At 41.9% G+C, this 12,492-nt stretch overlaps 1 protein-coding gene across 1 annotated transcript; it reads left to right on the top strand.

The window, feature by feature from the left end:
- The first annotated feature begins 2,177 nt into the window (after positions 1-2,177).
- Positions 2,178-11,215, top strand: LOC134803333 (zinc finger protein 771-like). The gene is made up of 9 exons (XM_063776126.1): positions 2,178-2,469; positions 3,141-3,532; positions 3,871-3,970; positions 5,437-5,526; positions 5,829-5,933; positions 6,904-7,026; positions 9,245-9,367; positions 9,841-9,999; positions 11,133-11,215. Exons 1-9 carry the CDS (start codon positions 2,350-2,352, stop codon positions 11,172-11,174), a joined length of 1,254 nt encoding a protein of 417 aa, XP_063632196.1. The 5' UTR covers positions 2,178-2,349; the 3' UTR covers positions 11,175-11,215.
- The last annotated feature ends 1,277 nt before the right edge of the window (positions 11,216-12,492 follow it).

Here is a 12,492-nt window from a genome sequence, read left to right as displayed (position 1 = left end):
TTTTCAAGAAATGGAGATATTGAAAACATACCTTAAAGGTGTCAAAAATTACTGGAAAAATTTTGTTTGGTTTGAATTAGCCATCAAAAAAATATCCGCAAAATTAATTGTATGGAAATTCGTGTTTCGTTGAAATTCTCCGTACAAAACGCCAATTTCATAGGTAATGACCTAATATTTACTGCGGAGGTCAATTTACTCGTATGTTTTGTGACGCTGACGATGTGATGATCAGTCATGTTGTGTTAGCAAACTTAAATCGGGTATTTTCAGTTCGAGATACAGTTTTGGCGCCATTAATTTATTACGTAAGACGATTTTGGGGAGGAGGGGGGTCGAACATATATTATTTTTTCTTACAAGGGGGAGGGAGGGGGTTTTCATAGTTCTTAAGTAAGATCACAAAGATGCGATATTATTTTTAATTTCTATGAAATTATGACGTTTAAAATAATACTTCACACTCTATGCTATCAAACACGGTGCAGAGTTAGCTTAAACGAGCTCAAGTACCTTTGTACAGGTACAAACAAACATTCATAAAAATATTTTTTTGAAAATAAATTATATTGGTGGGAGGGGGACGGGGTCAGCCTATTCTTATTATTTCTTACATAGGGGTGGGAGGGCGTCAAAAGCTGGCAAAAATTGTCTTACGTAATTAATGAATGGCGCCTTTAGTGTTACTATTGCTTGGAACTGCTAAAATTATAAATAAAGATAAGCATAATTAATACAAACTTCAGTAACTTAGGGCCGATACAGACGGACTACAACCCGACTGAAACTTGTATGGGAACTGCACGCCAATCGAAACGTCGGCGTGCAGTTCAGCAAAATGACCCAGTACCCTGGCAGTACCTAGTGGAACTCAGGTTTGGTGTAACAAAGGCACATTATGGTTTGGTCATCCGACTCATCTTGATGAGCACTTAGGAGAGTAGTACCCAAGATAGAGCCGATGCCGAACCCTGGCAGTACCTAGTGGAGCTCGGGTTTGATGCAACATACATAGACACACGCTGTTTTGGATATCCGACTCGTCATGATGATCACTGGGTAGATCAGTACTTTCAGTACCCAAGATAGCTGATGCTGAACCCTGACAGTGCCTAATGGAGCTCGGGTTTTATACAACATAGGCACACGCTGTTTTGGTCATGCAACTCGTCTTGATGAGAACATAGGAAAGTAGTACCCAAGATAGAGCTGATGCTGAACCCTGGCTGTACCTAGTGGAACTCGATCAGGTTTGATGCAACATAGACACACGCTATTTTGGACATCCGACACGTCATGATGAGCACTTGGGAAAACAGTAGGTACCCAAGATAGAACTCATGCTGAACCCTGGCAGTACCTAGTGGAACTCAGGTTTGTTGCAACATAGGCACACGCTGTTTTGGCCATCCGATTCGTCTTGATGAGCACTTAGGAGATTAGTACCCAAGATAGAGCTGATGCTAAACCCTGGCTGTACCTAGTGGAACTCAGGTTTGGTGCAACATAGGCACACGCTGTTTTGGTCATCTGACACGTCTTAATGAGAACTTGGAAGAGCAGTACCCAAGATAGAGCTGATGCTGGACCCTGGCTGTACCTAGTGGAACTGTGTGTGTTAGTTTATGTGTGGAGCAGCGTGATTACCGCCAGTAGGTGTCCAGACGGGATAGTTTTTCGATCAATTGTGTGGAGTGGACGCAAAAATAAATTCAAGAACATTGGCTCGCTGACTCAACATTATGTAGGAAAGCCAGTTGGGTTCCTTACAAAAAGTACTGGGCGGCCGTGTAGGATGTAATAAGCACTTATGAAATTGTATATTACGTGTGGATGATATTGGCAATTTGATTTTGTCGTCTGGACACGTTTTTAAAGGACAAAGTAAAAGCTGTAACAGACAGGCGTACCGGACAGCAACCGGTTCGGTACGTTAAGGTAGAAAACCTCCGCGAGCCCTTACAAAGCTCTGCTTTTTGCTAGTATCTATGTAGACATCATAGTATGGTGGGCAACAAATAAATTCGACCAATCATAGTGTCGCATTGCGTATGTTTTGTTCCTCACAGACGCAGTAGCACGTCTATAGGATCCTACCATCTATGGACACACTCGAGTATTTAGTTATTTCCGAACGTACCGCGTCTAATGTCAATGTCATGTAATTTCGTATGTCGTATTCAGCGACGGAATATTTTATTTAATATGTATTTAATTTTCCCAAAAGTTCATGAATACTTAGTCCATTTCCATCGCAAACAAAACTTTAAATACCTATTAATTTAGCTGGTCAGGCTTTACCTTTATGTCTTTATAAGCCTCAATATTCGACATAATCCCAATGAGACGATGGATTTCTCAACATTGTGCCGCACTTGTCTCAGTACAACGGGGTTGAGGCCCATATTCGCTTCGAGTGCGGATTACAGGCGTCATGCGACTGCTGTGTTCATTACTACAGGCATAAAAGTAAGTTACTGTTTGAGCTGTTATTAAGATTACTAGCGACCCGCCCCGGCTTCGCACGGATTAACAAATTATACACCTAAACCGCTCAAGAATTGCTCTATTGATAGGTGAAAACCGCATGAAAATCCGTTCAGTAGTTTTTGAGTTAATTGCGAACAAACAGACGCGGCGGGGGACTTTGTTTTGGTGTAGTGATTACAATGTTATGGTTACCCTAGTAGGTACTAACTGTTATGTTGTCTATGTATTTTTCATGTAAAGTAGAGGAAGTACAGTCAACAATGAAAGTGTGCATATAAAATATTTTTTTACAGTAACTTGTTTGTAATGATTTGATATTAAGCGCACCAGAATTACCCTGGAGCGCACCAGAATTACCGTAGTATGGAACTCCTATACTAGTTACCAGCACACGTGTCTGTTTAGGGCGCTCCATGGGTTAACAAATACATAATTTGTACAAAAGGAAAAGAAAATAAATACCTAGATGTAGATGTCGTGTAGGGAGGCCCGGCCAGAAGCAGGCGGGCTGTCGATCATGTATCATGTTCATTCAGCCCTGTTCCCTGGAGTCAGAGCTGCAGGTTACTGTCCCAGCGGCATTCCCACACCATTCTCCTCGAATCTTCTTGTTTTTGAAATAAATACCTCAGTCCAAGAATTGGTTACAGGTTGAAGTAAATGATGGGCTGCCACAGCAAATATGCACCACATGCTTTGACTACATCAACAGTTCCCTTAAATTCCGAAGACAGTGTAAAAACTCGGAAAACAAGCTGCTTGAACTGAACCAATCTAATTCAAATAAAGAAACATTAACTAACAGTAACAATATAGACTGTGACATTGAAGATTTAAAATGTAATATTTTGAAGACTGAATTGAAATGTGAATTTGAATTGCCAGATGAAATGGAAATTGTCAAATGTGAAATTTCTGATGGAGAAAATGATAGTGCGCTCGGATGTTTTAAAAGTAAAGAGAATGAGAAAAGTTGTGATGTATCAGAAGTTGTGAAGGTGATAGAAAATAAAAAGTGTGATAAAAAAAGGAAAGTGCAAAGGTAATTTATGTTTTGTTTTTAGACGTTGACATTGTTTGAGGACCATTCTGGCCTAGCCAAGTTTTGTGAACAGGTTTGATGATTAAATATATTTTTTTTGTCAATTCGGTCTTTGTATTTTTTTTTTTTCAAAATGGCGGAGCCAAACATTTTATTCAATTTTAGTTATGCTAGCGAGGTTTACAGTTAAAGGCTTCGTCACACTGGCGCGTTTTCCGGGCGAAGCGTACCGGGGCGCGCCGCTTTTACGTATAAAACGCTCACGCCTCGCCCGGAAAACGCGCCTGTGTGACAGAACCTGAGCCCCATGTTGTATTAATTAAATTGGTGTGTGCCAGGGTTATCTGTAAGATATGCGGCAAGGACCTGTCGGTGCGGAGCCTACGCGCGCACGTGACGGCGCGGCACGAGGCCTCCACCGCCGGCCTCCGGTGCGGGGTGCGTACAATTACTTCAAAACTTCAACATTTATTCAGCAAATAGGCCACAAGGGCACTTTTAATAAATGGCAATGTTATTAATAAATACATATTATAGGACATTCTTACACAGATTGACTAAGTCACACAGTAAACTCAAGAAGGCTTGTGTTGCGGGTACTTAGATAACAATATATATAATATATAAATACTTAAATACATAGAAAACAACCATGACTGGGTAACAAATCTGTGTATTCACACAAATAAATGCCCTTACTGGGATTCGAACCCAGGACCATCGGCTTCACAGGCAGGGTCACTACCCACGAGGCCAGACCTATCGTCAAAAAAAAATTCAAAAAAATTGTCGAGAAATGAGAAAACTTGAGTGACCCATTTTAAATTGGGGCATTTTCTATGAAAAGGGACCTTATTGTCGATGGCGCTTACGTCGCACAGCATCGCGCGGCATTGTATTTATATCGGACCATCGTTAATAATGGCGTAAGCGCCATCGACTATAAGGTCCCTTTTCATACATAACGTCACATATATTGAAATAGTAGTTTTCACATCACCTAATCAGAAAATTGATTTTTCTTCCCTGCTAGGACGGATCAAAGTGGCACTTTTCTGTTCAAGGACATTTCATTGCCAGTATAAAATATTAATATAATTAACTATGAACAGCCTGGCAAAAAAGAGTAGAAATTAAAAAGTGGCAACACTGTAGTGTCAACACTAAGATTTTTTTATTTTCGTCATAGTTGATGTGAAAAGCAGTATGTGTCACACGGTATCAAAATTATTTCGTCTTGGGCGTTAACTCTTGAATCCCTCATTACGCTCAGGATTCTACTTTAGAATCCCTCACTACGTTCGGGATTCTATTGTAGAATCCATCAGAACACAATAGTAGTTTGTGTTACAAGGGATCAAAATGATATATTTCCGTCAAGGGCGTACATTGAATCCTAAATGAAGCGAACAATACAAACAATACAATCCCCAACGTAGTGAGGGATTCTAAAGTAGAATCCTGAGCGTAATGAGGGATTCAAGTGTTAACGCCCAAGACGAAATAATTTCGATACCGTGTGACACAATGGTACTGCTTATCACATCTCCTATGAGGGAATTATGATGCTTAAACAGATTATTTAAGCTAAAAAAATAATGTGCAAAAAAAATGTAAAAATAGTGTGGTAGAACGGAAGTGTTACTTTGATCCCTCCTAGCAGGGAAGAAAAAGCCCCTTTTCGAATTGGTGATGTGAAATAGTTATTTAAGATACAAGTGCGGAAAAGAGGAAATTATCTATTCGCACGTGTATCGTACAACGTTTTACAGTACATATGGCCCTTTAAACTTTTGACATACGCACGAAAAGTGCTATTTTACGCACTAGTGCGGGAAATTAGGGCCATATGTACTGTAAAATCCCTTTTCTGATTAGGCGATGTGAAAACACTATTGTTGCAGTATTGCACGTTAGAGCACGGCAGTAAAGAGGCGCTCGCGACGCACGCCGCTCAGTGCCCGCTCAAGAAGAAACGACGGGTCTCCGACTCGGTACGTAATGATCACACGTACCGAGTGGCGACGAGTACCGAGAAGATTGCCCTTGGCCGTGTAAATTGTGAAACCGTCTAGATCCAGAAAAGTCGGCTAAGTTACTGTTTACGAGTATTAAATGTAACGCACCTATATTCTTGCTCAAATTCTACCCGTATCATTTTGACCAGACCGTCAAGTTGTGCCAACCCTAATTACTCGGAGCAATGCTGAGCCGAACGGAGCCGAGTTAGCCCGAAGGGAGGAGTGTCTCCCCACTGACGATGGTTTAAATTTGTATGTGTTTTTGACTGTCGCAGGGCAAGGAATTAGTATCATGTGACGTCTGTCACAAGCCGATGCAGAGGAACAGTCTACGCGCGCACCAGGCCGTTAAGCACAAGGGGCTAGGACCCGTCTGTGAGGTACATATCCATACTAATATATTATTGGAAGGCAAAAGTGTCTGTCTGTCTGTCTGTTACCTTTTTACGCTTAAGCCGCTGAACCGATTTAGTTGAAATTTTGGTATAGAGATAGTTTGAGTCCCGGGGAAGGACATAGGATAGTTTTTATGTCGGAAATCATCCGTGAAGAGAGTGCAAAGGCGGTGGAATTGAAAGAGTTAATGAATTGCCTAATAATTGAAGTAAGCAATGCGCGAACTGAATGATGGCTATTAGCATTATCCAGGCGCTATACCTACTTTAGCAGCTGTCACCAATTCCACGCAGACGAAGTCGCGGGCAAAAGCTAGTAAACAAATAGAATACAGAAGATACCGCTTAATACGATCACGTATGTACCTTGTTTTCAAACACTTTTTCATAGTTAATACGCTTAACCGCTTAACCTTTTACTCACACGCCAGAGCAAAATTTAAGTAAACAAGTAATAAAATTTTTAAGAATTGCAAATATTAGTGATATCGATATTTACAAATTATAGTAAAAATCTTTTCAATGATTTGTTCTTATCCAGCTTTAATTTATTGCCAAAATGCCAGTTATTTCGTAGTCTACATCTAGCGGAATTTATCAGTACAGTTAACTAACTGATGACAATAGATGTCGCGGCAAACGAAAACTAATGCTGAAAAATTTTTATTTCGATAAACTTTAGCTTTTAATCAAATTTAGCTCGATATTAACTGGAAGTCTATTTTCAACTCCTTCTACTCATATTAGTTGTAAATTGTTTTAGTAGTACATTTTTCGTCAGTAGCGACACTTGTAACATCTGGTGTCAAGTAGCGGTACTGATAGTTCCACTACTTTACGTTAGATGTCGACTACGAAATAACTCGCGTTTTGGCAAGAAAACTGATATATGGAGTGTCCACTCTTTATTGACTTACGAGTATATTAATCTATGGCAATTAATATTATTTTGTAGCACTGCGGGCGTTGTTTCGGCAACAAGTTGCGTCTGAGCGAGCATCTCCGCGCGAAACACGGTTACGAAAAGTTGCAGTGCCACCACTGCGAGTTCAAGAGCGCGAGCAGAGCCGCCCTTGAGGTAAGATTATGGTAAAATGGTCCTTATTGCCATAGCGCTATGGTTAATTATGCAACAGACACGGCTACGACAACAGCAACCACTGCCAGTTCCAGAGCTCGAGCAGAGCCGCCCTTGAGGTAAGATTATGGTAAAATGGTCCTTATTGCCATAGCGCTATGGTTAATTATGCAACATACACGGCTACGACAAAAGGTGCCGCCGTTGAGGTACCTAAATGTAAACTCGTACCAGTACGTCTACCATCAGTTTTGACATTGACATATACGCTCACGTCTACGTAATTTACTTTCTATGCATCTCGCTCGTACTCGCATATGCGAGCAATAGTGCAAGAGAGATGTACAGAAAGTAAATTACGTAGACGTGAGCGTTATGTCAATGTTAAAACTGATGGTAGAGGCTCAGGGATGTTGCGAATATTCGCGTCCGCAACCGCGGAACTTCCGCGTTATTTTCAAAATCCGCATCCGCATAAAATCCATGCGGAGCTTAATGCGCCTGTCGAACCCGTCGGCGCAGGAACGTCTTAGCGGTGGTGTAAATGCTAGTTAATTTCGCCACACAACATTTAGGGACACATTTTTTCATGTATTAGGCGTGAATGTACAAATGATTCTGAGTAAAATGAGCCCAAGAAGTCAATATTTTGAAAACGCTCAGTTACACGCCTTCTAAAATATGTTTACGTAAATATGTGATATGAACTAGAGATGCACCGGATATTCGGTTACTATCCGGTATGCGGCCTATCCGGCCATTACTTTAACATCCGGCCGAATACCGGATAGTGGCCTACTATCCGGCCGGATACCGGATAGTAACATTGCTTGATTTCGGAGTAAGCAAAATTGGAATAAGGAACAGTCACGGTCATAATCGTATTATTTGAAAACAATTTAATCATTCCACTCAGTTGCACGTGCACGTGCACTCATTTCGTACCTAGAAATGAGTCCGCGCGAACGTTCACTACGAAATAGGACAAAACCTGCACAATGTGCACCTGAAAAATCGAAATGTAGGTATAGTTCCGAAGTCCGAATATGCGGCCGATGGTCTGGCCGAATATCCGGTATCCGGCCAAACAACTATCCGTTGCATCTCTAATATGAACAATAAGTTTTCGATATTCGGTTGGGCTGAAATTGGGCATATTTAGATATGTAAGACCGGAGAACATATAACTTATGATTAATGATGTAGATGTAGATGTAGTGTAGGGACGCCTGGCCGGAAGCAGGCGGGCTGTCGATCACGTGTCGCGTTCATTCAGCCCGATTCCCTGGAGTCGGAGCTGCAGGTTACTGTCCCGGCGGCATTCCCTCACCATTCTCCTCAAATCTTCTTGTTTTCCTGCAGAACAGAAGGACATCTTTGAGTTCGACGTCCGTTAGTTCGTTCTCTTTTAGTGTGTCTTTGCCGAATGTATTATATCGCGGTGCCGCATACATAATACATTCCGCTAGTAGGTGTAAGCTAGTCTCCTCCTTACCACAGTGTGGACAGGAGGCATCTCTATGATTAATGATACTACGCACTACCCATCAGATAAAATACCTTATCTTCATTTCACAGGTATAGTCAGCCAAGAAAGTGCTAAACCACTTTCTTGGCTGACTATACTTAAGAATCCATTATACTCTGTTAGTTTATCTTAGCTACCTAATAACTAGTGTCTACTTATTCATTATTTGGGTCGATCAACTATTATTCTGTCCCATCAGCCAGGAGACAATAGTAGCATAGTTTGTTAGAAGAGCTGCTGTACCGTTCTACAAACGTGCTTAGAAGCTGTCCCATTATGGAAAGGCCTTATACCTACCAAAAAATTCAAGTTTGATTCATTTAAATACGAAATAACTAGTAGTTTAAGAGTGACCCAGGAGACCGTAACCATGACAACCAGTGACAAGAAAAAGTTGATTCACCCATTTTTTTATGCCACATCGGTGGCAAACAAGCATACGGACCGCCTAATGGTAAGCAGTCACCGTAGCCTATGGACGCCTGCAACTCCAGAGGTGTTACATGCGCGTTGCCGACCTTTTAAAAACCTGTACACTCCTTTTTTGAAGAACCCCATACTGTAGACCCTCGGGAAAACCTCGGAAGGGAGCTCATTCCATTGCCATTTATCCTAAAACTAAAAACATACAGGCAAAAAGTTATAGTCTAATACTTACAACTAAATGCATAAATGTAAAACACCTTGCAGAACCACGAGCGCCGCCACCGAGGAGAGAAACCTTTCGTCTGCGAAACTTGCGGTGCAAAGTTTCACGCGGCGTACCTTCTAGCCCAGCACCGACATAGCCACCGCACCGAAAAGCGCATCAAGGTTATAATATGTACATACATTTTTGTGAATAGAAAATCCTATGCCTCGTTATTGAAACTAAGGGCCACTTGCACCATTCACTAACCCGGGGTTAACCGATTAAACCTGGACTTACCATGGTTGGTGTACAATTTGACACGAGTTAACGGTTTAACCTCTTACCCACGGGTTAGTGGAATGGTGCAAGTGGCGCTTATGGTTTATATGAGACGCTTAACTTCAAACTCGAGTAAATCCATCTGTCAGATTATGCGATTTTGGTACTAAGAAAAGGTAATCCCACCAAAAACATTTTCATGTAAAATGTTGCCAAGACGAAACCATAAGGCTCGCACTGTCAAAAAGTTATCAGATCTCTTGTAGAGCCAAGCTTCTAACTCTACAAGCCACTTCACAAACTACACCTTACTCGAAATATGTGGCTTACAACACAAAGGCAATGTAGGTAACATCCCCTATCCATCTGTAAACAGTGTGGGCTGTGCGGCGCGGCGTTTAAGGCGACGAACAGCCTGCGCGCGCACCGCGCCGCGAGCCACGGCGCGCGGCGCCACCGCTGCCCGCTCTGCGCGCGCGCCTACGCCTGCAGACACTACGCCGTCAAACATCTACGCGCCGTGCATGGCTTTAAGGTACATTTTAGTCAAGGAAGCAAAAATCATGGTCACTCTAGAGGCAAGAGAAGCAGTAGGATCAGCTCACAGAGGAGAGAAATCATTCACATGCGACTAATGCTGCGTCGCCTACTCTTGACCTGTATATAGTTACGCCTGTTGCTATCTGCTGTGTGCGCGAGCTTCATCCTGGAGACACTATGCTGTTAACCCTCGGCATACCAGGTAGAAAATACTACTATGAGTGAATCTATTATTGTGGATCAATTTGTAATAATTTTGCATATGTATTTAATTTTTCCTTATATTTGAGGATATCTTTGAAAGAATAAAATAAAGTATTTTTGATCATAAAATAATATGTAGTTATTTTTAAATTTTTAATGCCATAAATAATGTTTCGTGCCGTGTACGGGTTCAAGGTACGTTGGAGAGACTCACAGTGGAGATAAAAACCATTCGCCTGCGAAATATGCGGCGTAGCTGTCAGCTGTGAGCTCGAGCATATTTCTGCAGACATAGGACCAGACTGGCGAAAGAGAACTGGCTTAAATTTTCATTACATTGCGGTAACTGAGCAAACTTTTGAATACAGTCACAGAATAAATAATAGTACTACCGTACAGAAAGGAAACTTCCTACAAAACCGAAGTTTGACAGCGATTCAGGGTCGAATTATGCTGTCCCTTTCTAATGTATGGCACTATCCCTTTCGGCTATTTAGGGTTGTCAAAATTCAAGCCATTATCTTATCTGTGGTCGTGCACGCAATGGGACGTCAAGTTGTATCAACCCTTATAATTGCTCGGGGCAATGCTGAGCCGAACGGAGCCGAGTTTGCCCGAAGGGAGGAGTTTCGCACCCCTGGTACCGTTTACCTCAGTAGTCGGCAACCTAAGCCTCGCTTTACACATCGAGATACCTGCAGTAACCTTTTCGACGCCGTGTCAAACACAAAAGCTGTCACTCGGACACTACGTCACCGAAGTGTCAATACTGAAATTGAACTTTATGCATATGCACGTAGGTCTCTGTTGCTCTGTGGTCTGTGACCGATTAATCCGTCTTTGGCGTTGGACCTGCGGTGCGGATATATGGCGTCCAAAAGGTTAAGGTCAATCAGACTTGCGCTGATGATTCGCTTGTTTCAGGGCACGGTGCCGCCGCTGCAAGTCGATCCGGCCCCGACGTGAAACTGTCATCTACTTGTAACGTCACTAATTATAAAAACACTATAAAAATATAAATAGCATTTTATTTCAAAACATTACAACATATCTGGAAATTAACTCAATTTATAGTACATTACGATACACGTGCGAAAATAGGTAATTCGAAACGAGTGGCGAATTACCTATTCGCACATGTATCTGTGGCGTCTCCTCTAGCTGTCACTGCCAACGTCGTGCCACAATAATCTAACAGATGGCGTTAGGGAGCTAGAACGCACAAACAACTAAGAAGGATACTACGTCTAGAACGCAATTAGTATGTGAGACCTACATCGCGCTTACGGAGTTATAACGTCAGTTGCTATATATATAACTTCCGACCAACTCTCAGTGGACTTCGGTCCCCAGGCATAACACCCGCCTGGAGAGAGTACTCTCTATTGCCTCTCTACCTTCTACGTATCGTACGTTTTACAGTACATACATATGGACCTTTAAATTTTCGACCACTTTTCACCACCAAAAGAACAATACACACACAATACTCAGTTTAAATAACGCAAAAAAGGCGGACTTAGTGCCAATGGCACCCTACTGCAGCTGTTTTTGTCGTAGGCGCCTTCCGACATCCGATATCGGAAAGGCACTTCCGATTAATTCAGCCATGTCGGAGCCCCCGTCAGCTGTCGGATCGATAATATTTGTTTGTGTGCGTATGTGTAAGCATAATGCTTGATGTAGTGTACGTGACGGCGCCCGGGCCAGGGCTGCCAGTACATAAATCTAGATTATACGATCCAGTGCCCACATTTATACGAAATTCGATTGCATAATAGTTACGAGTACAAAATTTAAAAAAAAAGATTAATTTTAAATATTTTTTTTAAAAACTTGCGAATTTCGGTTTTCACGGTAAGCCCCCAATTTGGGGATATCTTTCTCTTTTACTCCAATGAAGGCGTAATAAGAGTGACAGAGAAAGATGCCCGCAATTTGCGAACTTGGATTTTCGCGGTTATAGCCCACGTTGACGTGTATTTAAGTAGTTGCCGTTCCATTAAATCGTATAACAGTATTGGTACACTGTATTTTGAAGCATTGTCAGTAGTTTGACATCGGTGTTTTTTTTCGTATTCAATTATACCGATTGACAAACTATACGTAATAGATACGAAAAAAAATTTGATTATACGAATTTCGTATCAAATTCTACGATCTGGCAGCCCTGGCCCGGGTGCACCCCCGCGGCCTGACTACGCGGGTGTAGGATCCTACATCCGATATCGTGAAAACGTCGAAATCGCATGAAAACGCTCTAACTTAGACCTTCAAGCATACC

This window comes from Cydia splendana, chromosome 26 (assembly GCF_910591565.1).
Source record: "Cydia splendana chromosome 26, ilCydSple1.2, whole genome shotgun sequence".
Classification (NCBI taxonomy): domain Eukaryota; kingdom Metazoa; phylum Arthropoda; class Insecta; order Lepidoptera; family Tortricidae; genus Cydia; species Cydia splendana.
This window is presented reverse-complemented; position numbering and strand designations above follow the sequence as displayed.